General features: G+C 57.2%; 2 protein-coding genes across 10 annotated transcripts in view; one reads left to right on the plus strand and one right to left on the minus strand.

Moving 5' to 3' along the window:
• DHX30 (DExH-box helicase 30) overlaps positions 1 to 21,472 on the plus strand; it is a 44,484-nt gene extending 23,012 nt beyond the window's left edge. For all 3 annotated transcript variants that reach the window (XM_075419990.1, XM_075419988.1, XM_075419989.1), the window contains 16 exons: positions 2,259 to 2,614; positions 3,420 to 3,546; positions 4,242 to 4,391; positions 5,133 to 5,285; positions 7,247 to 8,068; positions 9,421 to 9,499; positions 10,284 to 10,388; positions 11,464 to 11,639; positions 13,107 to 13,313; positions 14,670 to 14,751; positions 15,267 to 15,460; positions 15,628 to 15,787; positions 16,070 to 16,227; positions 17,646 to 17,749; positions 19,172 to 19,311; positions 19,625 to 21,472. In XM_075419990.1, coding sequence (XP_075276105.1) covers positions 2,259 to 2,614; positions 3,420 to 3,546; positions 4,242 to 4,391; positions 5,133 to 5,285; positions 7,247 to 8,068; positions 9,421 to 9,499; positions 10,284 to 10,388; positions 11,464 to 11,639; positions 13,107 to 13,313; positions 14,670 to 14,751; positions 15,267 to 15,460; positions 15,628 to 15,787; positions 16,070 to 16,227; positions 17,646 to 17,749; positions 19,172 to 19,311; positions 19,625 to 19,860 — 3,249 coding nt within the window. In that variant the 3' untranslated portion in view covers positions 19,861 to 21,472. The remainder of the gene's footprint in view (positions 1 to 2,258; positions 2,615 to 3,419; positions 3,547 to 4,241; positions 4,392 to 5,132; positions 5,286 to 7,246; positions 8,069 to 9,420; positions 9,500 to 10,283; positions 10,389 to 11,463; positions 11,640 to 13,106; positions 13,314 to 14,669; positions 14,752 to 15,266; positions 15,461 to 15,627; positions 15,788 to 16,069; positions 16,228 to 17,645; positions 17,750 to 19,171; positions 19,312 to 19,624) is intronic.
• A 655-nt stretch (positions 21,473 to 22,127) lies between these two features.
• Positions 22,128 to 27,282, minus strand: part of MAP4 (microtubule associated protein 4) — a 187,063-nt gene continuing 181,908 nt past the window's right edge. For 6 of the 7 annotated variants that reach the window (XM_075419996.1, XM_075419994.1, XM_075419997.1 and 3 more), the window contains 2 exons: positions 26,617 to 26,767; positions 26,321 to 26,431 (listed from right to left, as the gene is read on the minus strand). In XM_075419996.1, the coding sequence (XP_075276111.1) occupies positions 26,424 to 26,431; positions 26,617 to 26,767 (159 nt within the window). In that variant the 3' untranslated portion in view covers positions 26,321 to 26,423. The other variant, XM_075419993.1, reaches the window with a different exon arrangement.

Here is a 27,282-nt window from a genome sequence, read left to right on the forward strand (position 1 = left end):
ATTTGCAGGCGTAGCACCTTCAGAGGCTCGTGTTGCCGCTCCGTGTAAGCCGTAGTGTTTCAGTTACGTGTTCTGTTTCATGATTACTCCTTTAAAGTTATGCCAGTCTGCCACTTATTTGTGGCTGGAAGTGGTTGACGTGTGTGCACAGCCAGTATCAAACACGTACAGTAGAGTTAGAGAGGTCATGGCTGAAGATGTGATGTTACATAGCAATTATGAGAGAAGAAGATGCAGCTTTGTCTTCAGCTCTGCCACTGCCTCTTGCCTGTAACCTTCAGCGAGGGAGTTTGCTTTTGGAGTTTTTCTTTCATCTGTGGAGTAGGTACAATGATGTCTTCCTGCTAAGGAGCCTAGAAAAGGTGCTGCAGGTGCTCTGACAGCTCTTTGAGAGCTTTTTGATTTGCTTGTAGGTCAAGAAAGCTACATTAAGAAATAATTAATTAGTTTTTAAATTAAGCCTGCCCAAGTTAACAGATGCAGGGTTTTAAGCCTGCCCAAGTTAACAGTTGCAGGGTTAAAACCAGAACTTTCTTCAGCTGGTCTCTCTACTTAGGCTAGTTGCTTTAATCAAAGAAAGATTAAAACAGAAGTTTTCAAAGGAGAAAAAATCCTGTCTACACTTAAATTTTTCTCCAAATTTTGGGAAATGACTAAACTGTATTTTCAGCATAAAACTACAAAAACTCAACCCCCCTGAAACTCCAGATTCAGCATGCAAAATTTTGAACTCTGACTCTTTGCCAGCTAGACCTGTAACCTAACAGAAGACCCTCACAATGGGAGGCCTTGTGCAATCTTAGCTATAGAAATAGCTACAAATGGTGCTTTAAATAAATAGTCATCAGCTCAAGAAAAGTAGTAGTGTCTAATTGGTGCAGAGACTGTCTGAATATAGCGACTGTGAGTGCAGCAGCTAGCACAGTGAATTGTTGCTGTCCTAGGCACTCCTACAGCACGAAATAATCCAGCCTTGTCTAATGTGGGGCCAGCGAGAGGCCTAAAGATGTGACTTTTAATTTATTGCAGCGGTCTGGTAAGATACGGTGTGTGCTACACCCTAGATATGTCTGGAGCTTGATGTAAGGTTCAGTCCTAAATGGAGGTGGTAGGCCGGTAGTAATTAGGAACTCCTCTGTTCCAACAGTTGCTGCATTAGGGAGATCTGACTACTGCTCAGACAAATAACTGTTTGTCTGAAAAGGGAGATGAACTGTTCTCTGAATTACAGAATCACAGAATGTTGGGGGTTGGAAGGGCCCTCTGGGGACCCCCCACCCAACCCCCTGCCCAAGCAGGGTCACCCACAGCAGGCTGCACAGCACCGCGGCCAGGCGGGGCTGGAATATCTCCAGAGAAGGAGACTCCCCAGCCCCTCTGGGCAGCCTGGGCCAGGGCTCCGTCACCCTCAGAGGGAAGAAGTTCTTCCTTGGGTTCAGCTGGAGCTTCCTCGGCTTCAGTTTGTGCCCGTTGCCCCTTGTCCTGTCGCTGGGCACCACTGCAAAGAGTCTGGCCCCGGCCTCCTGACCCCCACCCTGCAGATATTTAGAGGCATTTCCAAGGTCCCCTCTCAGCCTTCTCTTCTCCAGGCTGAACAAGCCCAGCTCCCTCAGCCTCTCCTCGTAGGATAGATGCTCCAGTCCCCTCCTCATCCTCGCAGCCCTGCGCTGGGCTCTCTCCAGTAGCTCCTCATCTCTCTTGAACTGGGGAGCCCAGCACTGGACACAGCACTGCAGATGGGGCCTCAGTAGGGCGGAGCAGAGGGGGAGGAGACCCTCCCTCGCCCTGCTGCCCACACTCCTCTGAATGCACCCCAGGAGACCACTGGCCTTCTGGGCAGCCAGGGCATGCTGCTGGCTCATGGTCAGTTCTCATCTTCTGTTATCCCAGAGTGTACTTGTTTAGCCTTTCCAGAAAGATGCATGTCATGCTCTGAGGTGGGTTTCAAAACTTCAGAATGCTAAATACTGTCACTAGTTTGTAAAATGCCAGTAATTCTTGGCCCACCCTTCCTAACAAGCTTGTGATGCTAAGCAGTTGTGCTCTGGGAAGCAAGGTTAGTGAACAGATACCCTTTCTTAAGAAATAAGGGCAGGAGGAAAACTTTACGTTTCTGAAAGTCACTTTTCTTTTTCTGTGCGATATAAAGAAATTGCTCCTCCTGCATTTGTGTCCTTTATCAGTTGTGTTCTGCTTGCCTGCAGAGTTACCCGTATCTGTCCCTTTGCTGCAGCTAACGATGCATTTTGCTCTTGTAGGGCTGGGGTTTGCTGGGGCCCAGAAATGAGCTCTTTGATGCTGCAAAGTACCGGCTTCTCGCTGACCAGCTTGGCTGTCCGGACGAGAGGTGGTGCTCGGAGGGCAAGTGGCGCTCCAAGTCCGGACCTTCTCTCGCCGACTTGTCGACCTGTTGGCGACGGATGGAGCCGGACGATGCCATCCAGCCCATGGAGCAGGGCAGGATGCCGAAAGCGATGAGGAGGGAAGAGCTGGAGGAAGGGGAGCTAGAAGAAGGGGAACTGGAGGAGGGAGAGCTGGAAGAAGAAGCAATCGATGTTTCTGATTATCTACCTATGGCCCACCAGGATGCTCGAACCCCAGGCAGAGACGCGAGGTACGTCTGCCCGGATAGCTGCTAATCCAGGGCGGTAAAGAGAAGAGACTTTTCTGTGTAGCTGATGCACCCCTGCAGTTCCTCGCAGCTGAGCTGCAACTTCCCACGTTGCTGGCGTGACCTGTAGATGGGCCAAACACCGAGTACTGTAGGGTTCTCTATGCAAGCAGTAGTGGGGGAGCTTGGTCTGGGGGCCCCAGGGGATGCACAGCGTTGTCTCTGGAGTTTTGCCCTTCGGGTAGGCTGCTGCCTGCTCGTTACCTGCTCGTTACCTGCCTTTCTTATTCTTCTGTGCCTAAAGAGGTTTCCATTCCCAGAAGCTGTGCATGTGCACTTACACCTTTTTTGACCACTCTGCTTTTGAGGGCAATATTAAATTTCCTTTTCATCACCATGGCCACTTGCTTGACTGCGTATTTTATGAGCACAAATCTTTGAATTTTAGTAGTCAATGGGATGATGATGCATAAGGACGTGGTGGTGGGGCTCACTGTTTTTAGGGATGTTGTTTGCATTCGGAATTATATATTTATTTATTAGATCTATTATAATCTGTTGATGCTATCAGGTTTGTAGTGCTAGTGTAAAGGTTTGGTTGCTTTTTAGTAGGTGGCTTTACTGGGTTGGGTGATTGTTCGGTGACTGACAGATTTTAGTAGCAAGATACAGCTTGGCTTTTCAGATGACCAAAATAATCTGTGCCTTTAACTACTCGGTTTCAGACCTCAGTAGCAGACCTGAAGTGAGGTGGGTCTGAGCACAGAGGGCATATTTCTGTATCAAACTGTTCTGATCTTCCATCTAGCCGAGGAGGGAGTTCCATTGAAATGACGGACGACAACACTGCCATCCGTGCCCTGACGCAGTTCCCGCTTCCCAAAAATCTCCTGGCCCAAGTGATTCAGATTGCAACCTCTTCCTCCACAGTCAAGGTAAGGTGCTGTTTGACCCCTGCCGGGGACGAAGCCCACAGACTACCACTGGAATCACTTTGGATGCTTTTTTTGGGCGGCTGAGAACTGGGGGGAGAAGGGAAGTTAAAACTAGGCCCAGAAAAATCAGCCTGAAGAGCGAGGGAAAGACTTTGTGGTTAGAATTGAGGAAATGTCTTAACAGAAGCATGAGGAATGTTGTTATTCGAGGCCGGGGCGCTAGAAGAGCTGCTGCCTGAATGAAGGAGAATATTTTCGAAGGTGATAAGTTTGCATTTCCCCGTGTATCTGCAGCAAACACAAGTTTGTGTTACTGGGAGCAATGTGTCATTTCCGTGCTGACGGAATCTTTCCACAACTCGATTCTTGCCGGTATCCGGTGATCCTCCTCCTTGGGATGTGTCACCCACCTCCTTTCCAGACCTCATGCGCTTAGCAGACAGTAGCTGTGCTCCACCCCGTGGGCTCTCGGTGACGTTCTCCGCACAGCTGTCTGCTCTCACTTGTGCTTAACCAGTGCCTTGTGAGCTGGGGGAGCGGAACTCAGCGCTCTAAACCTGTCCCACTACAGCGTTAAAAACCAAACAACAATTTAAGCTCTGCTTGGAAATACCGGGGTGTATTTGAAAATGCCTCTCGTTACGTAGAGTCTTAACACCTCCCTTAATCTGATGGGGGGTGTGTGTGCCTTTTAGGAATACATGCAGTTCCGTACAGTAGGGACCAAGACCAAGATCTGCAAGCTCACGCTCCGCTGGCCCTGTCCGATGACTTTCGCTGCCAAGGGCCGTCGCAAGGTGGAGGCAGAAAACAAAGCAGCGGCGCTGGCCTGTCAGAAGCTTAAGGTAAGTGTGCATGGCTCCTGTGTCTGTGAGTAGAGGCTCCTTGCGCCTGCCTTACTGTATCTGAGCCTCGTGGGGTGATGGTTGAAGCTTTCTGATCGTTGACTTCATGCTTAATAAGTGTGTATTTCCAAACTTTCTGATTCAGTCCAAGCTGCTGGTGTACCCGTCTCGTGTCTGGCCAGCGAAGGCTGTTGTGCTTGTTTTGAGCCCGCAGCACAAAGTGATGTGTAAGGATCACCCTGGAAGTGTTAGCCTGTTCTCCTGGCCACCTTGCTGCTGGCTGCTAAGACACACCATCTTCTCGTTCTTGTAGGTGGACTAGTCCAGGCACGTTGCTGCAATAGTTTTGCTGCAGACTCTGGAGTCAGCAGAGGGGAAACCCAAGAAAATAGCGTAGGACTTCTTATAGAAATGGCACAACGTACCACAGCCATAGCAAGAGCCCTTGCAGGAGGGTTTTGTCAGATGCAGTTGTGTCTGCTGTTTCTTAGGTGGGTCTGTTTAAGACCGTCCTGTGAGCATTGTGTTGGGGACAGGTTGGCTCCCGTGTGTCTGTTTCACCAGAGCTGAGCTGGGATTGTGTCTTGTTTCTTGCTGTGGCAAGAGCAGGAAGCGATGGGTTTGGGATGTGGAGGAGGGAGTTAGCCCATCCGAACGTGTAGGCCCCGTGTGCTCTGCACACCAGCGCTTCGTACGCAGCAGTCTTGTGCCTGATAGTGTTGTTTGCCTCTTTCTTTGCAGAGCCTTGGCTTGGTGGATAAGAACAACAACCCCCTCAGCCACGCTATGTACAACATGACTTCACTCCGGGAGCTTGGGGAGAACCAGAGGAAACCCTGCCACATCAAAGTCCCCGAGGCAACCCTGCGCAAGATTGAGAACTATCTGAATCACGTAAGGCTTGCTCAGCTGCCTGAGAATCACCTTTGGCTGATCCCATTTAACTTCAGGAATTGCACGTGGGTCGAGAGCTTCATGTCAAAATGTGGAGGGAATTCATAGCTTGATAGTTTGCCACCAAACGTGGCCAGTCTCTGCTGACTTTTGGGGAAGGGAGAACCTTTCTTGGCAGTGGGCCTTCTCTGTGTGCATCTGTGACGTTTGTCTGCGTTATTTGGCTTTTGGGATGTTACGGGGTGCAGTTTTTGCCTTGCTTGTAGCCTCCTTTGAAGGCTTACGAATGCTGCCTTGTGCAGGCGTTGGTTCCATGAAACCCTGGTTGTGCCTCGTAGCTTTGCAAGGACCGGGTGCCGGTGTTGGCACGTTTCCCTCGGGACTGTCTCGCAGCGTTGTGCGTTAGCGGTGGGTGCAGGTCCCCAGGCACCTGGTGGGGTTTTCACCCAGGAGATTCCCTCTTCCTGGTGGACCAGTGGTGAGCAGACACCCATGGGAGCTGAAGGAGTGCTGGGACAGGGTTCCTTAGGAGCATCCACCGTCGAAGCAGGAGTTAGCTCTAGGTAAGGTGAGCTTTCAGGCACAGATGTTGGTGTCTTATTGAAGTCATTGGGCCTGAACAATAAAGATCTCGGGCAATCTGTACAGTATCCTGCAGATACTGTAAAGCAGTAGTGAATGTCCTAGAAAGCCAAGGCTGCGCCTAAGACAGCAGCTGCTTCTGAATGACCTGCTGCAAATGGCTGACCTAAGGGCTAGAAAAATTAGAAAAACAGCAGCATCTTGAAGGAAATTGATCCGCCTGCGATGCTGACGCGAACACGAGCTGTCACACCGTGTGTGGAAGGCTTGGGTTTGAGACTCTGAGTAAGGCTGAATCCAGAAGTACTGATCTGTAGCTGAACTTTTAATCCGTGAACATCTGGGTCAGTGCTTTCATTTGCGTTCTAGACAATTCCTGACCTGTTGTTGCTCCTTTGAGTTCTTCCTGTGGGACTTCTGTTTTTTCTTTTGCCAAGATGGAATATTTCTGGCTTAGCTGAACGCTTATGTTTTGTGCCAGTTACGTGTCTGGGCTTCCCGAGGGAGGGAAGGGGGGTGGTGTAACTTGATAGTTTCCAAAAGTTGTCTTTGAGGGGCCCTTGCATCACTCGCATGCGGTGTAGCCACTGACTTGGAGAGTTCGTGTCACTGTTTTGTGCCCGTCGTCGGTTCAGGCATCACAGAATGACAGAATGTTGGGGGTTGGAGGGGCCCTCTGGGGGTCACCCAGCCCAACCCCCTGCCGAAGCAGGGTCACCCACAGCAGGCTGCACAGCACCGCGGCCAGGCGGGGCTGGAATATCTTCAGAGAAGGAGACTCCCCAGCCCCTCTGGGCAGCCTGGGCCAGGGCTCCGTCACCCTCAGAGGGAAGAAGTTCTTCCTCGGGTTCAGCTGGAGCTTCCTCTGCTTCAGTTTGTGCCCGTTGCCCCTTGTCCTGTCGCTGGGCACCACTGCAAAGAGTCTGGCCCCGGCCTCCTGACCCCCACCCTGCAGATATTTAGAGGCATTTTGAAGGTGCCCTCTCAGCCTGCTCTTCTCCAGGCTGAACAAGCCCAGCTCCCTCAGCCTCTCCTCCTAGGAGAGATGCTCCAGTCCCTTCCTCATCCTCGTAGCCCTGTGCTGGGCTCTCTCCAGTTGCTCCTCATCTTTCTTGAACTGGGGAGCCCAGAACTGGACAGAGTACCACTCTTAAAATAGGAGATGCAATGAGGAAAATGCAGGGAGCTGCCCAGGTTAATTCTCACTTTAAATAACTTCAATTCAGAGTAGAAGTGGCTGAGTTACCTAAAATCTGAAGAGACTTCGGTCACTGCAAGGCCAGTCTGGCGGAGTCTGTTCCAGGCACTTGTTTCTTTCTGTCCTTCTCGGGGCTGGTACCGATCTTTTTGTCCCTGCCAACTTTCTCTGTCTCTCCCAGTATCCAGTGGACATCAGGGAATCCAGGCCCCGGATTGCTGATGACATGATGAACCTGAGCAAGGAGTCTGGTGCGATAAGTGATGCGATCACGGGGAAGACGTATATACCCATGTTGGAAGCGGAGGAAGTGCGCCTTAGTCAGAATCTCCTGGCCCTCTGGAAAAGGAGAGGATCCTCGTGGCAGGAGAGCCACCCGCTGCCAGTAGACCCCCACAAGGACACCATCCTATCAGCCATTGAGCAGAACCCTGTAGTGGTAATAGCAGGAGATACAGGCTGTGGGAAAACCACAAGGATCCCTCAGCTCCTGCTGGAACACTACATCCTGGAGGGACGCGGCGCCCGCTGCAACGTGGTGATCACCCAGCCGAGGAGGATCAGCGCCATCTCGGTCGCCCAGCGCGTGGCGCAAGAGTTGGGTCCCAACATGAGGAAGAACGTGGGCTACCAGGTGCGACTGGAGAGCAAGCCGCCTGCCAGGGGAGGAGCGCTGCTCTTCTGCACCGTGGGCATCCTGCTGCGGAAGCTGCAGGGGAACCCCAGCCTGGAGGGTGTCAGCCACGTTGTGGTCGACGAGGTCCACGAGCGAGACGTCAACACTGACTTCCTGCTCATCCTGCTGAAGGGCATTCAGAAGCTCAACCCTGACCTGCGCCTGGTCTTGATGAGCGCCACAGGAGACAATCAGCGTTTCTCACATTACTTTGGGGATTGCCCTGTGGTCAAGGTGCCGGGTTTCATGTACCCCGTGAAGGAGTACTATCTGGAGGAGATCTTGGCCAAGCTGGGCCGGCACCGACACCGGCACTACGAGATCAAGGTGGGTGTGCAGCGTGGTGGTTGAGCTGTTCCTCTTGGATGAGGCACTGACTTCTGGAGAGGCTGGGGGGCCTGGAACTGGTCCCTCTTTCACAGAACCACAGAATGGTTTGGGTTGGAAGGACCTTTAAAGACCATCTAGCCCAACCTCCCTGCAGTGAGCAGGGACATCTTCAGCCAGACCAGGTTGCTTCGAGCCCCGTCCAGCCTGGCCTTGAATGTTTCCAGTGATGGGGCATCTCCCACCTCTCTGGGCAGCCTGTGCCAGTGGTTACTGGACAGTGTGTGCTTAGCTTTGATTCCACGTCAACCCTTGTGAGGTTTAAGTCAGCTTAGTAGAATCCCGGAGTATTTTGATTAAATAAGGGATAAAGATGACTTCAGGTTTGGGTCTAAGTTACTTTTTTCCCTCTTTAATGGGAAGTTTGCGTATGTTTGAGTAAGCCAACAGCTCGTTGTACTCGTGTATGCAGATGCAGACGTGAATGTTTGCATGCTCTGCAGGCCTGGTCCGAGGGAGGGATGGTTATGGCTCACGGCAGCCTGTTACCGAAGTGCTCACCGTCCCCGATTGCTGCTTTTTGCAGCTGGTCTTCCTGTTCCTCTGGAAAATGCCCTCCAGGCATGTGCTCTTTGCTGTGGGTAATCTTACTTCAGCTGTGGGTCACGGAGTCGCAGAATCGTTGAGCTCGGCCGGGACCTCTAGACATTTTCTAGTCCAGCCTGCTGAACTGGAAGCTGTCAGGCCATTCCTCCAGCCTGTGGAGGTCCCTCCCTGTGGCTGAGCAGCCATCTGGTGTACCAGCCACTCATCCCAGTTTTGTGCCATCGGCAGACTCGAGGAGGAGGCTGTCCCATTGCCTTTGGGGCAATCTTCCCATTGCTGTTGTGGCTGGCTGGTTTTTTTTTACCTGTGCTTTTTACACTGGCCACATAAACGTGTTCCAGACTACTGAGGGATACAAAAGCTGCTGCTCTGTGCCTGGTGGATTTGAAGTCCCAGGTGCATATGGCACAGTTTTTTCTCCAGAAATTTTGTGTTAATTTTGTTACTTGTTAGGTGCTGTTCAGTAGAGGTACACAAATTCCCATTAGCTTCCAAGTCTGGAGAACGGGAAAGGGCCTGTATGGTCGCACTGCACAGCAGAGGAAACCGGCAGCAGTTGTGACCAGACCAGGTTCCAGATGGAGCCAAAACCCGGCTCCTGAGGTTCCTGGCTCCTGCTCCCGGGCAGGCTGTCCAAGTACAGGCATTTGCTCTTTCCAGAAGATGCTCTGAGAGGCTGCGTGCTTTTCTGCTCGCTGCTAGATTGCCACTCATTTATCTGCATCTGTCCTCCTGTTTTCATCCAGCAATCGGATGATGAATGCGTCCTCGATCTTGATCTGATTACCGACCTCGTACTCCAGATTGATGCCCATGGAGAACCAGGTAGGTTCTGCCTTGCCCCCTTGCTCTCCACTTCTGCTAGGGGGGGGAAAATCGTGAACCGTGCAGAGTCCAGACCCTTTGCAGAGAAAACATGGTGCTGAGCTGACTTCTGCAAGACCATCTTGAGCTCCTGTTGAACGGAGCGGTCGCGAGCAGTGTGGCATGAGCTACTTCTGAGTCTTTGGCTAAGGCAGCATCCGAGTCGTCAGTGTTTCAGTGTCCTGGGGCAAAGGGCAAGACTCGTCTGTGCTCCAGCGCTGGCAGCCTTGTGCTGTACAGTTGAGTTATTTTTCGGTATTGGAGACCCATCCCTGTCAAATATCTTTGTCTGGGAGGTGGTGTTTTGGTGGAGAAGGCAGGACTCGGATGACTTCTAAGAGTTTTAAGTGTTTCAGAGCTAGCAGAAGGCATTCACTCTCAAACTGCAGGTAGCCTGGTTTCTTTCTGGCTTTAAAACCTTGCCCTAACGAGCTCTCAGAAGCAGATACAGCATAGCAGGTATGAAGTCTAGACGAACGTTCCCCTGGGTATGACTTCCCAGAACGGCTGCATCTGTCATTTGTTCACAGTAAGTACGGTGCAGCTTTCCTTAGAGATCAGCTGGCAGGGGGCAACACAGACCAGGGCCCTGCTTTTCTTTCGGTTTCTTGGGCAAAAGGTTGCTGTGGTCTCGGGGAAATAATGGGTGTCCCTTCTGTGCGGTGAAAACAGTTTCTGTGTCTCCAGCTGGGGAAAGATGCTTGGATTTCTAGGTCGCTCGTTCTGAACGCTTGCTGTGTTTCAGGTGGGATCCTCTGCTTCCTCCCTGGTTGGCAGGAAATCAAAGGAGTGCAGCAGCGCCTGCTAGAGATGCTGGGCTCTCAGAACAGCCGGTACCTCGTCTTACCAGGTGAGATGGCAGCGCCAGACCTTTTCCTCCCCGGGATTCGGGAGGATGGATAGGCCAGTTGTCTTGATGAGCCCCTGCAGCTGATACAGAGCGAGCTTGTATGCTCTGGTGTACGTATCTGTGGTGTAATTGTGCATGTTAAACACGAGTAACTTCTCCTAGCAGAGGCCATCCCAACCTGCTTGTGATCAGAGAAACTACCTTCCTGTTTGCCTCCAGCAATTCAGAATTGGACAAGGAGGAAACTGCTAAATTGTACATTGCTGTAGCTGCATGCTGAGCCTGCCTAGAGAAGATCTTCAAGACCTGTTTTTTGGGATGGAGGTGTACTCCCTAGCTCAGCTTTGATCAGTGAATTTAAAGGTCTCTATCCCAGGATGGAAATCTATAACAAAAGCCAGTATTACTCTGCAAGGCTGTAAGATTTTGTGGGTTGGTTGTTTGTTTTTTTTTTTTAATTCTTCCTTATTCAATGTCAAATAAGGCCGCCAGCCAGGAGCGCAGCTTTGGGCAGCTCAGTTGCTAATAAATGCAGGTGTTCTTTTGTGAAAACTGCACGTTCTCCCCCGCTGCTGTGTGCGGTTGCTGGGAATTTCTGCACATCACTGGTCTGTAATAGGGCAAAAACGTGATATAGAAGAGTTACAGGCCCATGCTGATAACGATTTTTGACCAAGTGAAACCAAGTGACAGTGAGGATGCCCCACAGACCTTTTGGAAAGTGGGAGCTGCAGAACAGGATTCTGGGAGGGAGTGGGGCTTCTGCTTCGGGCCCGGGGATATTCTGGTGGTACCACGAGCCTCTGTGGGATGGGAGGGGATCGGAGCTCCTGCTGCTCTTGAGCCATCGGTTGGAGCAACCGTAATGTGGCCTTCCCACATGATGTGTGGAAGATTTGTCCTGGGGTCTGCCTGGCAGGAAACCGCTGAGAATGAACATTTACAAGTGGTGTCCCCATCCCTGTCCCCCGTTTCGGGAACCGGGAGGTGGTGGTAGAAGAAGGCTGAGGATCTCTGCCCACCTTGGCCTTGCACTGCGAAGCAGGGCAGGACCGAGTCTGGTTTTATCTCCTAGTGCACTCCAACATCCCCATGATGGACCAGCAAAACATCTTCCAGCGGCCTCCGCCGGGCGTCAGGAAGATCGTCCTGGCCACCAACATCGCCGAGACCTCCATCACCATCAACGACATTGTCCACGTGGTGGACAGTGGCACGCACAAGGAGGAACGCTACGATCTGAAGACCAAGGTACTGATGCTTTCTCGCCTCTGAGTGCGTTTGGGACGTACTGGAGCTAACAGATGTTTTCAGAGCAGTGTTGGAGACAGTGTTAATGGAGTGACAGAGCTGCTGCCCGTTTGGCCGTTGGGACACGGGCGCTGTGTCCGTGTTTGGGGACAGCGTGTTTGACTCGTCAGTCAGAGAGTCTTTGCCTTTACCAAGCTCCCTGCCAGGCTCCCTGTCAACTTGTGCTGAACTGGCAAAAGTCTGGTGTCTTCAGAGAAATTCAAGGCAAATCCTGCTCCCTTCCCATCTCTCTGTTTACACCATTGAACATCTGTAGCTTTTCTGTTTGCTTTCTGCCTTTTTCTATGATTTCGTCATGAACTGCTCTTGTTTGAAGCTCTTGACCCCAGGGCCTTACCCTGTTAGTGACCATTAAGGGGGGGAGGTTACACTGCTCTCAGGCCGTGTTTCTGTCGGCGCCGGGCCCTGCGAAGGCTTTTGTGCCTGCGCTTTGCTGACAACGTGCAGGCTGTTGCGCTTGGAAGAAGGGATCTGGCGATACACAGCTGGCCCTTCCCCTCCCCTCCCCGAGCAAGAGCAGGGCCGGGTGGCGATTCACGCCTTGGAACAGTTCTCGTTTAAAACCAGCCCTTTTCTGTTTGCCCAGTTTTCACAGAATCACAGAATGTTGGGGCTGGAAGGGACCTCTGGGGGTCACCCAGCCCAACCCCCTGCCGAAGCAGGGTCACCCACAGCAGGCTGCACAGCACCGCGGCCAGGCGGGGCTGGAATATCTCCAGAGAAGGAGACTCCCCAGCCCCTCTGGGCAGCCTGGGCCAGGGCTCCGTCACCCTCAGAGGGAAGAAGTTCTTCCTCGGGTTCAGCTGGAGCTTCCTCGGCTTCAGTTTGTGCCCGTTGCCCCTTGTCCTGTCGCTGGGCACCACTGCAAAGAGTCTGGCCCCGTCCTCCTGACCCCCATCCTTCAGATATTTAGAGGCATTTGTTAGGTCCCCTCTCAGCCTGCTCTTCTCCAGGCTGAACAAGCCCAGCTCCCTCAGCCTCTCCTCCTAGGAGAGATGCTCCAGTCCCCTCCTCATCCTCCCAGTTTTAACCCAGTTCTTCTCACAACGCAGCCCCTGCAGTGCCTCCAGTCCCACGCAGGGCTGGCGTGGGAGAGGCCGGGACCACGCTCCGCTGGCAGCTCCCAGTGGGGCAGCGTGATGAGCCGCTGCGGTGCTGGTGCCGGGGCTGGTGCCCAGCAGATGGCATCAGGATCTCATCCATGCACTGAGCAGCTCCGGCCTTCACGCTGCTGCCGGCCGGAGACCGGCACCGCAAGATGCAGGAGCGTGGGAAAGGCTTCCCTTGCCCTTCAGCAGGATGGTTGATCGGTCGTGAGGTGTTTCTGAGGTCTGTGGACTGGATGGAAAGCTGCACTTAAACAGGACAGAGCTGTGAGAGCGTTCATGCCTAATCTTCTTCTCCTAGGTGTCCTGCCTGGAAACGGTGTGGGTGTCCAAGTCAAACGTGGTGCAGAGGCGAGGGCGTGCTGGCCGCTGTCAGTCGGGATTTGCCTACCACCTCTTCCCTCGCAGCCGCCTGGACAAGATGCCGACTTACCAGGTTCCAGAGATCCTACGCACCCCGCTGGAGAACCTGGTGGTGCAGGCCAAGATCCACATGCCGGAGAAAACGGTAAGCACAGTAGCTGCCTGCAAGACTGCAGCCGTCCGAACGGGCAGGATGCGGCCTGCCTGGTGCCGGTTCCAGAGAGGTGATTTGATCGCAAACACGAGTAGGGAGAACCTGAGATGGTGGTGACTTTAGTTCTTGCTTTCCTACATGGAGTGCTGTCTGGGGAGATTAAGACCAGGGAATGTGTAGGTGTCAGTACTGGGCCCAGTCTTGTTTAACTTCTTCATCAATGACCTGGCTGAAGAGTTAGAGCGTACCCTCAGCCAGTTTGCTGGTGACACAGAACTGGGAGGAGTGGTGGATGCACCGGCAGGCTGTGCTGCCATCCAGCGAGACCTGGGCAGGCTGGAGAGTTGGGCAGAGGGGAACCTGATGAGGTTCAACAAGGGCAAGGGCAGGGTCCTGCACCTGGGGAGGAACAACCCCAGGCACCAGTACAGGCTGGGGCTGAGCTGCTGGAGAGCAGCTCTGCGGAGAGGGACTGGGAGTGCTGGGGGACGACAGGGTGACCATGAGCCAGCAGCGTGCCCTGGCTGCCCAGAAGGCCAATGGTCTCCTGGGGTGCATTCAGAGGAGTGTGGGCAGCAGGGCGAGGGAGGGTCTCCTCCCCCTCTGCTCTGCCCCACTGAGGCCCCATCTGCAGTGCTGTGTCCAGTGCTGGGCTCCCCAGTTCAAGAAAGATGAGGAGCCACTGGAGAGAGCCCAGTGCAGGGCTGCGAGGATGAGGAGGGGACTGGAGCATCTCTCCTAGGAGGAGAGGCTGAGGGAGCTGGGCTTGTTCAGCCTGGAGAAGAGAAGGCTGAGAGGGGACCTTGGAAATGCCTCTAAATATCTGCAGGGTGGGGGTCAGGAGGACGGGGCCAGACTCTTTCCAGTGGTGCCCAGCGACAGGACAAGGGGCACCGGGCACAAACTGAAGCCGAGGAAGCTCCAGCTGAACCCGAGGAAGAACTTCTTCCCTCTGAGGGTGACGGAGCCCTGGCCCAGGCTGCCCAGAGGGGCTGGGGAGTCTCCTTCTCTGGAGATATTCCAGCCCCGCCTGGCCGCGGTGCTGTGCAGCCTGCTGTGGGTGACCCTGCTTGGGCAGGGGGTTGGGCTGGGTGACCCACAGAGGGCCCTTCCAGCTCCCAACATTCTGTCATTCTGTGATAGATGACTTAGCTTACGGAGCGTGTCTAAAAGACTCTGTGAGGGCTGAGCTCGTACCCCCATGGGCAAACCAAGAGGGAGCCGCGTTGCGGTCTGGGGCCCTGGGGCAGGGCAGTGGGCTCCCGAGGGCGCTCCCACACCCCTGGATGGGAAACATGCCCTTTTTCTTTTTTTTTTTCCCTTCCCCCCTCCCCCGCTGCGTTGCAGGCGGTCGAGTTTCTCTCCAAGGCTCTGGACAGCCCTGACATCAAAGCTGTGGATGAAGCAGTGATCTTGCTGCAGGAGATCGGTGAGCTAAGGCTGCGTCCTGGTGTGGGGGTGATGGAGACGTGTTTGCTGTCTAAGGTGGGAGGTAGGAGCTGGCGCAGGATCCCGTGGGACACACTCGGCTGGATGATCCCTAGATAGGGATGGCAGCTGATGGGGACTTCCCAAACCGCGCACCTTGTGTGCTGCTTCCCACGCTGCTCTACTCAAGAAGTGGGGAGAACCTCCCAAAGTACCAAAAAAAAAAGGAAGGGGGGGGGGGGGATGACAGAGAAAGAAGAAACGTTGTGATCTGGAGTTTGTAGCTGGTGTCACGTTGGCTGTTGTCTGGCTGTTACGGCCTGTTCTTCGGCCTGAGGACAGTTAGACCTGGGAGGATCTGGGTGCTGACTGCAGGCACCTGCACTGTGCCTCTTGTGGAGGTTACACCAGATCTTTGGAGCCGGGTGCTCCTGGAAGCCCCCCGAAGCCGCTGGGCCACCGCTTCGGCCCCGCTGGGAGCTGACGGCTGCGCCCTCGCGGGCGGCTCTGTTGCAGGAGTGCTGGACCAGCGAGAAGCCCTCACCACTTTGGGCAAACGCCTTGCCCAGATCTCCACGGATCCTCGGCTGGCGAAGGCCATTGTCTTGGCATCCATCTACCGTTGCCTCCACCCTCTGCTCGTCATCGTTTCCTGCCTCACCCGGGACCCCTTCAGCAGCAGCCTGCAGAACCGCGCGGAGGTGGACAAGGTGAGGAGCCTGTGCAGCCTGCTCTGGGTGACCCTGCTTTGGCTGGAGGTTGGACTAGATGAGCCACAGAGGTCCCTTCCAACCCCTGCCGTGCTGGGATTCTGTGACCTAGAGGAAGGTGGAAAGCAGGCGGGGAAGGGGCTGATGCCCGTGTCTCTGTCTCCCAGGCCAAGGCTGTTCTGAGCCGGGAGAGCGGGAGCGACCACCTCGCGTTTGTCCGAGCCGTGGCGGGCTGGGAGGAGGTGCTGAGACGCAGAGACAGTCGCGCCAGGGATAACTACCTGCAGGACTACTACCTGTACGGCCCCAGCCTTCGCTTCATCAACGGTGAGTCCGCGGCCTCTGTCCCCCGAAGAGGCTGAAGCTCTGGTGAAGATTGTGGTGTGGGAATGGGGTAGGTGGGGCAGGTGACTGCTGGAGTGGACGCGGGTTCTGGCGTTGGCTCTCCCCAGTGCTGGTGTAGCCCTGGGTGTGTGGGAGGCCGCAGGCAGCACAGGCCTCCTGGCCCAGCGCCGAGGCCGGAGCTGGGGCTGCCCTGCTGACGTGGTTTCCTTCCGTGGGGCGAGGAGAAGGCGAATCTCATCCGCTGGGGCTGTCTGCTCCCTATAGGCCTCGTCAAGCAGTTCTCCGAGAACCTCTACGAAGCCTTCCTGGTGTCGTCCCCGTCCGACTGTACCATGCCCTCGTCTGTGTGTAACCAGTACAGTGAAGAGGAAGAGCTCATCAAGGGGGTCCTCATGGCTGGGCTCTACCCCAACCTCATCCAGGTACCGGCTCCCCGCTCTGCCGTCGCTCTCCCGGGCTCGCTGGTCACCGTGGGTAGCATGGGGGGAAGCGTCGAGGTGCCAGAGACGCTCACGCTCTCTTGGGAGCGTGTGTCCTCGGCTGGCTGCCTGCCTGCCTGTGCTTCTGCCTGCTGCTGCGGTGCTGTCCCCGCATCCCTCCGTGTGCGGAGTGACGCCTGTTGCGTTAAGAGGGGTAAGGAGTCTGATAAAAGCGACAAAAGGAGAGCCCTCCCGTTGAGTCGCGAGGTTCAGAGCAGACCTCCTTGCGCTCTAAGCTCTCAGAGAGGAGTCGAGGTGTGGCTGGATCTAGTCCCAGGCTTGGCCAACGGTTTCTGTCTAAGAGGTTGAGTGTATGGCCACTTCTCAGATTCAACATTTGCCTGCCAGAGCCCTCCCAGGGGCTTTCACTGAGACAGTTTCACAAAGTTGACACAAGAGGTGATTTATTCGAGCGCCAGGTATCACAGATTGGGGATTGCTGTTGGTAAATGCGCTGTCTACAAAAGTTGAGCTCAAAGTAATGGTTTAGAGCTTTCGTTAACAACGTGTTCCCGGATCAAGTCAGGGGTGGGACTCTTGCCAAAAAGGCGTCCCTTCTTGGGGGGGGAGGAGAGGTTCAGCCCCATCGACCCGTCCGTCAGGTGAAGCTCTCCCTTGGCTCCTCCTCCCAAGAGAGTTTTCAAGTGCCAGTTTTTCCGTGTTTGAAAATCTTTTTGCCAAGTGGCACTAAGTCAGTTATTGTCTATCGACTGACTTGGCGTGGAACGTCGTGTCGTCAGAAGCGGGACTCGGCCCTGCGGAGCGGGCGTCGTGGTCTGCGCTTCCGCGGGCCGTCTGTTCTTTATCCGAAGCAACCTCTGGCTGCGCGGGCTCCGCTGCGCCCCGCAGATCACTCGGTGTATCGTGACGGGTGATCCCCCCTAATTCTGTCTGAGAAGATAAGCAGGAGCTAATTGCTCCCTTCGTTAACTCTTCAGCTCTTGACGCCCGAGTCCGAGCGAGTCTTCTCTGTTGCATTGACAAGTCCACCAAGGCCATCGATTACAGCCAGCCCACGCTTGGGTCCTTGGGGTTCACAGGCATGGTGGTGTTGGGGTGACGGTTGGACTCGATGACCTTAGAGGTCTTTTCCAACCTTAATGATTCTGTGATTCTATTCTGGGATTCTCTGGGAGCCATCGCGGTGGCATCGTGCTCTTCCTGTCTGCTGCCCCTTGCGCAGCGTTCGGTGACTGCCAGGTCCGGTCACCAACACATACGTGCTCCGCTAACGCGGCGGAGCTTCTGCAAGCGGAGGAACATACGTCCCCCCACGCGGGCGTAGGAGAGGCAGCTGTGGGGAGAGCTGGGCTGGCCGCCTGCGGGCCCTGCAGGCGTTGGAGCTGCTCCTCTCGTTTCAGGTGAGACAAGGCAAAGTGACCCGTCAGGGGAAGTTCAAACCCAACAGCTACGCGTATCGGACAAAGGCTGGCACCGTTCTGCTCCACAAGTCCACAATCAACAGGTGGGTGATCTGTCCGTGCCCGGGACCCCTCGCCGCGTGCTTCGCAGCCGACCCCGGCGCTGCCTCCGACACGTGTGCCCGTACTTGTCATCATCAAGCAAGTGGAGGAACAGAAGGTTATCAGGAGCAGTCAGCATGGATTCACCAAGGGGAAATCCTGCCTGACCACTTGATAGCTTTCTATGAAGGCATGACTGGCTGGGTAGATGAGGGGAGAGCTGTGGATGGTGTCCACCTCGACTTCAGCAAGGCTTTCGACACGGTCTCCCATAACATCCTCCTAGGGAAGCTCAGGCAGTGTGGGCTGGGTGAGTGGTCGGTGAGGTGGATCGAGAACTGGCTGAATGGCCGAGCTCAGAGGGTTGGCATCAGTGGTGCTGAGTCTGGTTGGAGGCCTGGAACTGGTGGGGTTCCTCAGGGGTCAGTACTGGGCCCAGTCTTGTTTAACTTCTTCATCAATGGCCTGGATGAAGAGTTAGAATGTACCCTCAGCCAGTTTGCTGGTGACACAGAACTGGGAGGAGTGGTGGATGCACCGGCAGGCTGTGCTGCCATCCAGCGAGACCTGGACAGGCTGGAAAGTTGGGCAGAGAGGAACCTGATGGAGCTCAACAAGGGCAAGGGCAGGGTCCTGCGCCTGGGGAGGAACAACCCCAGGCACCAGGACAGGCTGGGGCTGAGCTGCTGGAGAGCAGCTCTGCGGAGAGGGACTGGGAGTGCTGGGGGACGACAGGGTGACCATGAGCCAGCAGCGTGCCCTGGCTGCCCAGAAGGCCAATGGTCTCCTGGGGTGCATTCAGAGGAGTGTGGGCAGCAGGGCCAGGGAGGGTCTCCTCCCCCTCTGCTCTGCCCCAGTGAGGCCCCATCTGCAGTGCTGTGTCCAGTGCTGGGCTCCCCAGTTCAAGAAAGATGGGGAGCTACTGGAGAGAGCCCAGCGCAGGGCTACGAGGATGAGGAGGGGACTGGAGCATCTCTCCTAGGAGGAGAGGCTGAGGGAGCTGGGCTTGTTCAGCCTGGAGAAGAGAAGGCTGAGAGGGGACCTTGGAAATGCCTCTAAATATCTGCAGGGTGGGGGTCAGGAGGCCGGGGCCAGACTCTTTGCAGTGGTGCCCAGCGACAGGACAAGGGGCAACGGGCACAAACTGAAGCCGAGGAAGCTCCAGCTGAACCCGAGGAAGAACTTCTTCCCTCTGAGGGTGACGGAGCCCTGGCCCAGGCTGCCCAGAGGGGCTGGGGAGTCTCCTTCTCTGGAGATATTCCAGCCCCGCCTGGCCGCGGTGCTGTGCAGCCTGCTGTGGGTGACCCTGCTTGGGCAGGGGGTTGGGCTGGGTGACCCCCAGAGGTCCCCTGCCAACCCCAACATGCTGTCATTCTGCACTGGCGCGCCTCTGCGCGGGGCTGACGACGCTGTTCCCCGTGCAGGGAGGCATCCAAGCTGTACAGCCGCTGGCTGACGTACTTCATGGCGGTCAAGTCCAACGGCGGGGTGTTCGTGCGGGACTCCTCCCAGGTCCACCCGCTGGCCGTGCTGCTGATGACAGACACCGATATCCACGTCCGAGGTGAGCGCCGCGGCAGCTGCGGGGCCGTCGCCTCCGCTCGCGCGTCCTCTTGTGCTGTTTCGGCTCCTACGGTGGCACCGCGCTCCGGGGGTCTGCGCTGGGCAGTGCTGCCATCGGTCTCCAGCCCCCTCCAACCCAGGAGGATCCCGGCGTGGTGGCTCGGAGCGCTGCCTGCCTTCTGCAGGGCCTGTTTGCCCCCGGCGAGTCGCGGCCTCTGGGCCGATGAGCGCGGCGAGGACCCGGCGGCGGCGGAGAAGCCCGAGTAAGTCGGCGCCGTTCCCGCTTCTCATCCCCTTCTCTTCTTCCCACCAAGATGACGGCTGGCGAGCGACCGTCTCCCTGACAGACAGCGATCTCCTGGTGCTGGAGGGAGACTCCTACACCATCCGCCTCCTGCGCGACTTCCGCGTCTCGCTCTCCAAGATGGTGGAGACGTGCCTGTGCTACGAGATGGCCGCCATCCCCGGGGACCTGCACCACCAGCACAGCCAGCTGCTCGACATCCTGGTGGATCTGCTCAAAGGCCCTCCCGGCAGCTTCGGCGCTTAGGCGCGGCTGGAGGATTGTGTGGGGGACTTGTAATTTGTATAAAGATGTTCACAAATGTTTATTTAAATAAAAGTTCTATTTATCCCCTTGTGAAGTCATCTCTCTCCATCCTAGAAGATTAATGTTGTCTGAATCTCCTGCTGTCGGCTCCGTGCATGGTCACCAGCGCAGCACCGCCCGGGACGGACTGGGAGCGCCGACGGACCGCGACGCGAGCTTCGTGGACGCCCACCTCCTCCGCTCCTCACGCCGTCGGCCCCCCGACCTGCGCCACGAGGACCAGCCGCTGCGGGCCCTCCGCTGCCCCCTCCCCACAGGGCCCGGCCCAGGACGGACGGACGGATGGACGCGCCGGGGGCCGGGCAGAGCGCGCATCCCGCAGCTCCGTCGGCGCGGAGGAAGCCGGGAAGCCGCCGGCCGGAGGTGACGTTCCACGCGGGATCTCGGCGCCCCGCAGCGCTGCGTGACGAGCGCGAGATGTGACTGTGTCGTTCCTGACCTGCCTGTACTTTTTGTCCTCTCGCTTTGTTATTATTATTATTATTATTTTTTATTATGATTTCTTGTTCTCCCCACGCCGAGGAGGCCGGATCCCCGCAACTCGCGCAGCGCAGGACGCGATTCTAGACGCCCGCCTGCCCGCGAGCGCTTCCTCCGCCGGGACGCCGGGAGCACGGGCACAAAACCCTTTTGTTTTCTACGACCGGGGACCATATTTTGGTGGCAGGAGGATCCGTTCACCGCGGAATCCCGAGTTGGACCCCAGCTTCGCCTTGGCCTCGCCTGACCTACCTCACAGGGCTGTTGTGAGGCTTCGTCGCCGCTCGTTGACGCGCCGGAGGGAGCGAGTCCCCGCGATGGCGGCCGCCGCTTTCCCCAGCAGCGAGCGCGAGGCAGCCCGCGGGGCCCCCGGGGATCGTTTTGTTTTTATTCACCGTTTCTTAAAGGCTCTTTGGATCTGGAGGCGGCCGGAGGTGCGACCGCGCCGGCTGGGGCCAGCGGCAGCGTTGGGCGCGAGCCTGTTCCTGCCCCGCGGAGCGACGGCGAAGGGCCCGGAGCCGCCTCCTCGGGGGCCACCTTTGCTTCTCCCGCTTGATTTAAGATTTAATTTACTCGTCTTTAATTAGCGGAGCTGCGGCCTCTGCTGTCTGAGCTGATGTGGGGCTGTGCGGGAGCCCCACGGCTCCAGGGGCAAAAAGCACAAGGACAGGGCCCGGAGGGGGGGGCCGGGGGCAGCTCCGGGGCTTTTTGTGTTCTCCAGGAGTCCCCCCGGCCCCGCTCCCCCCGGCCGGGGCGGCTGAGCCTTCGGCCTCCTGTGCTGCTGGGAACTTCTCATCTTCATTTCACTTGCTTGAGGTTGTCACTATGATTTTTTTGAGCAGTGTTTGTTTCTTTCGGGCCTGTATAATGGGCGCTATGGATTTCCCTTCCAAGCAGGTTTAAAAAAAAAAACCAACAAAAAAAAAAAACACCACAAAAAAAGATAAAAAAAAAAAAAAAAAAAAGACTAAGCTATTGTCTAAATGGTTCCGAACTAGTGTGATATTGGGATACTTCAGTGGCTGTTATGTGATACTGGATCTTTTTACAACATAGATTAAAGACAATAAAAAGGGATAGAGTAGTAACTGCCTCTCTCCTTCTCTTCCTTCTTTTTTTTTTTCCTATTTAATTATTTTTGTCCAATTTCTGACCAGAATCTGGGCAGGGGAGGGGCTGTGGGGACCCTGGCTGTGCTGGGTGAGCCCCAACCCGTGGCCATGCCCCCCCACAGCGCCGTGGGGGGGGATGCAGGAAGGACCTGTGGTCAGCTCCAGCCTTGGGGAGCAGGGGGGCGGGTCCCTGGGGGTCACAGAGCCCCCCCCAAGCAGGAGTGGGGCAGTGGGGGCCTGGGGGAACCCCCCAGCCGTGGCTGCTGGTGTGGGACCTTCCCCAGTGGGTCAGGAGCTGGGTGCTGCTGCCCGGGGGGTCAAAACCCAGGTGGGGGCTGGGTGGGTGCTTGGGTCGGGTCCATCCTGTGCCCGAGCCAAGGCTGGAACCCCCCCCCTCCACCTGCCCCGGAGCCGGGCAGAGGGAACCCCCCCGGGTTGGTGCCCGCTGCTCGCGTGGGCTGCGGGGAGCCGGGCTGGGGGGAATCTTCCAGAGATCGCTGGAGACCACGCGATTCCTCCCCACCCTTCACCAGGCCTCCCTGTGCCACCAGCAGGACACTGGGTGCCCCCCCCCAAGCCCAAGCCCCCCCACAAACTGACGCCCAAGCCGAGGAGGAACATCGAGAAGCTTTATTCGAACCCTTGACAATAACCATGAATCACAACATCAAGTCGGGAAATGTTGCTAAGGAGACGACGGCCTCGCAGCCCCTCTCGGGTGCGACGGAAAGGCAAACCGGTCTGAAGCCACCCCAAGGCAGGGGGGGCTCTGCCCCAGCCCCTCCCCCCCAGCCCCTCGTCTCTCCCCATCCCGCTACGGCCGGCAGCGTGGTGCTCCCACCGCCGAGCGCCGCGTAATCCCCCCGACACAAAATAATAACAACGCTCCGCCGCGCTTCGGAAAACCTTCGCACGCCGCTCCCGCCAGCGCGGCGCGGGAAGGCGGAGATCCCCACCTCAGAGGTGGGGAAACTGAGGCAGAGAGGGGAAGCGACTTCTCGCAGACCTGGAGGGACCTTGCGCCCCGAGCCCTCGTCGCCAGCCGCGCTGTCCCCTCCGTCCCCCCCCATCCACTCCGCCATCACTCGCTGTGCCTGCGTTAGGGGTGAGCGAAGCCGCAGGCAGCGCCGGGGTGGGACGCGCGCGGCGGGCGCAAGCGGGGAGTCTCGGGGGTGATCTCTCGCTCCGGACCCCGGCCGGTGGCCAGCGCCGGGAGGGCTTTCAGGTGACTTTTGCCACCAGCTGTGGCCGCTCGGCCTTTGGCAGGGCCAGCACGGAGCAGCGGTGAGCGGCGCAGGGGGGGCTCGGCTGCTCCCTCCTTCCACGCGCGGGGAGGACGCGGGTGCCCCGGTCACCCCCCCCCCCCCCCGAGATGTCACTGACCCCAAGCTCCTGCCGCGTCCCAAGAAAATGAGAAATTCTGCCTAAACGACACAAACACAGGAGGGTCCCAGAGGCCCCCCCACCCCGACACGTCGCGGGGGAGAACAGCGAGGGTCAGCGTAGAAAACTACATTCAGTTTGCGGTCAGGGCTGCGACCCCGGGGGACGCAGGGACGGGGGGGCAGCAGCAAAGCCACCGCAGCTCCCAGCCTCCTGCTCCCGTGGCCTCCAGCCCTCGAACTCGGTCACTTGAATGTACTGAACAGTATAAAAAGCCCCAAAGCAACTCTTTCTATGCCACTGGTACGTGGGGAGACAGCCCCTGCCCCGCGTTCCCCTCGCCACCCCAGCTCCGACACCCCCCCCCCACGCCACGGCTCACCCCAACCCCCAGCTCAGGAAAGGTCTCGCCCGAGGTGGGAGCAGGCTCCGAGCTCCAGCGCTGCCCACGGACCCAGCACGCGCCGCCGTCTGCCCCAGCCAGCGGGGCCCAAGCCCCCAGCGCCCGACGTCTCCGGTCACCGGAGCCACCGGTGCTCCAGCCAGCCCACGCCGCGTCCCCACAGCTGCAGCAAAAGCCAGGACCCCCCCCTCGGGACAGGAGCGCCTACATTCAAGTTGCTTCTAAATTAGACCACAAATTTAATTCTACTCCCCCCCCTTTGCTACCTCTCGCCGCAGACGAAGCCGACGGCAACCGGCGTCGGCCACAGCATCTCTGCCGGCCTCGCCGGAGGTCTCGGCCCCGGCCAGCTCGCTCCCCGCCTCTCCTCCAGAGACGAAGCCACCATCATTTTCGCCACGCGCGGATCTCTTCCCAGGCTAGCGGGATGTACAGCCGGTTGCTCACAATAAAAATAAAATAAAAATCCATCTTAAAACGGAAGCTGTCCTAAGGAAAGAAAAACAACCAACACCCACAGCAAACTAGTTAATCTGGATTTTAGTTTGTCAGCTAAACACAGGCACGACAAGTGTCAGAGTGGCACGGCAGCACGGGTCGCTCGGGGTCCAGCACGCCCGGAGACAGCCCTGACCTCCGCCGCAGCCGCACGCGGACCCCAAAACCTCACCCGAGCGGTCAACAAACCGACGCAGCGGGCGGAGGCGGCATCGCGGCGCTCCCCGCCTTTTAATTCCTCCTCCTTCTCGCCACCTCCGAAAGATAAAGTGCAATGTGGCCGCCTGCCTCCCCGCCGCGCGCCCGACCGCGGACCGGGAGGTTCCTCGCGCCGAGGAACGCGGCCTCTCGGCTCCCACCGGCAGCCCACGCTCCGAGCCCGTCGCCGTTATTGCTCCTCGGCTCCAAAATTCCTCTCGATTCAAGCGTTGGGGGGGGGGGGAAAACCCCAACCCCAAGCAACCACCCAACGCCAAGATGAAGCTGGTGCTTGGAATTTAGCGGGGAGAGCGAGATGGCGGCGAAGGGGCAGTGATATATACCGGGGGGGTGGCATGCGGGGGGACGGGGGGGACCTGCTCGCGGAGAAGCGAGGTCTCCGGCCCCGGCTCCGCTGGGTGGGATTGGGGAGGGGGGGATGCGGCATGGCGGGAGGAAGGATCTGGGCAGGAGGAGGAGGAGGAGGAGGAGGAAGGGAAGGTGGGGGGGGGGTTGGGGTATATATAACCGCCCCTCTCAGGTGCAAATCTGCATCGCTTGTTTCAATTTGCGTTCAGAGGAAGAAGCACTTACGAAAACTGGCAGACGACGTCGATGCGAACTAGTACGTTTTAATGCCATTTTATTAGAAACCATGCAAACTTTTAATATAAAAAAAAAAAAAAAAATACAAGTGCAATAAGAACCTCGGTGTGTAAATACAGATTCCGGGTCATCGTGTCATCGTCGGCTTCCCAAGGAAACGGTTCCCCCCCCAGGGCAGGAGAAGCCGCGGGCTTCCCGCTGCCCCCTCCTCGGCCGGCCCGGTTCGGCTCGCTTTGCTCCCAGCGCCTCGTTAATTCCGCCGCCTTTTGCTTTAAATTAGTTTGATGAACCAAGAACACCTTTTTTTTTTCGTTTTTTTTTTTGTTTTTTTTTGTTTTTAAATTTATTTACATTTCATTTTAGTGTCATCCGCACCACGGAAACGAGGAGCTCGCACCTCGGCGTTCGGTCGCTCTCCGCCCAGCCCCACGCCGCGCTCGCCCCAGCCCTCCGCTCCCAACCGCGCGCGACGCGGCGCTGCCTTCGCCTCGCCGCTCCCTGCGCTGACCCACAACTCCACCAGCAGCCGCCCTGCCTCCGCTCCGGCCCTCCGGCCCCCAAAAATCCACCTCGCGGGGCTCGGGAGCTCGCACAGAACCCGTCTCCCTCCGCGGCGGGTCCTCGACGCCCGCTGAGCATCGCTTCGGCGCGGCTCGGCGTGGCCCTGCCCCGCTACAGCACGGTTTTTCCTCAAACACCTTCTTGCGCCTTTCGTTTCAGACATGGCTTAATCCCGTGAAATTTGCTCCATCGTTTTAAAAGATTTAAAAAAAAACAAACCAAACCCCAAAAAAAACCCCAAACAACGACGACGACGACGAAAAAGAAGAGTTACGCTTGCTGGATACGTCGGTGCGAAGCCCGCGCTGCCGCGGCGGCTGCGGTCTCTACTCTCCTACCGCTAAGGAAGAGAAGGAAAAGAGGGAAGAGAAGGAAAAGAGGGAAGAGAAGGAAAAGAGGGAAGGGAACTTCGCGCGGGTTGGCGGCACGATCAACCCTCACCACGGCGTCACGGGGAATTAAAAGGGTTCAAGCCCACAGCTAAAACAGCCTAACGCGTGCGTGGAATTAGCTAATTAGCTCCCGTCGTCAAACAGGGTCGGCAGAAACCGAAGCGGCGAGGAGGAAAAGGCGGTTTTTGTTTTGCTTTTTTAACACACACACAAAAAAAAACAAGAGCAAAGACGGACAGAAAGGTCACAGCTTCTCCCTGTCAACGCCGGCCCGGCTCCAGCCCCGCGACGCCCCGTCCCCACCACCCCACGCTCCGGACCCCCACCCCGCTCCGAGCGAAGGGAGCCCCTTTCCAGCCGGGAAGGGACCACCGGAGCCCGGCACGCTGCGGCCCCGGGACGCTCGGCGCGGGCGGAGGGGACGGTGGCCCTGCTGAACGCCGTCCCCGTCCCATCGCGAGGCAGACGCCGGGTTGAGAGAGCCAAGCTGCGTTACTGGGGGTGGGGGGCAGATGGGGCTGGGAGGGGGGCACAAGCCTTGCTGAGGAAGGGCGGCGAGGGGAGCTGGCTGGCGGCGGTGACGAGGAGGCGACGGAGCCCGGGCTCTCGCTGACGGATGCGCGACGCCGGGGGTCGGGAGTTGGGGGGGGGAAGTGCTGCTGGAAAGGCTGAGGGGGGGGGTTTTGGAGACGACGATATCCGCTCCGTGGTCTGTTCGAGCCTCGGGCCTTCGCACGGAACGTCGGCTCGGGAGCTTCAATCTGCAGCGACACAAGGGCAGGGGAGAAGGGGAAGGGCAGGGAGGAGGAGGAGGAGAGAGGAGAGGGGGACGGGGAAGGGGAAACGGAAGACGATACCATAATGTCATCATTAGATGCCTGGAAAATAAAAGGCAATTTTCAGAATTAAAAAAAAAAAAAAGGCAAAGCAACACCCTGCAGACATCGAGACAAACACCGCGGCGGGAGCGGCGTCCCGGGGGGGGCGGCCGCGGTCTCCCCCACCCCGCCCGGCGCGGCGCGGCGAGCGACGGCGCGGCGAGCGACGGCGCGGCGGCACTCACTTGTTTCTTGTATCTGAGTCTCGAAGCTCGGCGTTTCCCTTTGGTCAGGCCCGACGCCGTTCTCCCGCGTCTCGCCGCCCGCCCGGGCCGCCGTCACCTCGCCGTTCTGAGGGGCCGGCGGGAGCTGCCCCGGCTCCACGCTCCCCTCGGCCTACGAGGAGACAACAGCGGGGTGGGGAGGACAACAGGGATGAGTCAATAGAAGATGGAGGGTGAAGAACAGAAGCCACCGTTCCCACCAGCTTTCCAGCTTCTCACGGGGTTTGGGTCCTCACAGACCCATCGGCCCACGTTGCTCCTTACCAGCTCATCCGAGCACCACTGGCCCCACCATGGGGTCCGGAGCTCAGCACCCTCTCCCCAAGCACACGCCTCTAACGCCCTGGTGATGGAGGACAACCACGGCAAAGGCAGACCAAGGCACGTGGACAACGCTAAAGTGGTCAAGTGGTTTGGGTACGTCACAGCAAAGCAGCCTCCCACATCTGGGGACACTTCCATACACCAGACCTGAGCCACACACAGCGGATCCCTACGCAGGAAGGCTGAGTTCGCAAGAAGGAACCCGTCTTCACTTGATGCTGGACCATAAACTGGGAGCGTAGTCTTTGGAGAAGACCCCCGTCCTGGTCTGTTCTACCACAGCTGGTCATCCAACCCAGGGTC

The sequence above is a fragment of the Opisthocomus hoazin genome, chromosome 4 (assembly GCF_030867145.1).
Source record: "Opisthocomus hoazin isolate bOpiHoa1 chromosome 4, bOpiHoa1.hap1, whole genome shotgun sequence".
Lineage (NCBI taxonomy): Eukaryota > Metazoa > Chordata > Aves > Opisthocomiformes > Opisthocomidae > Opisthocomus > Opisthocomus hoazin.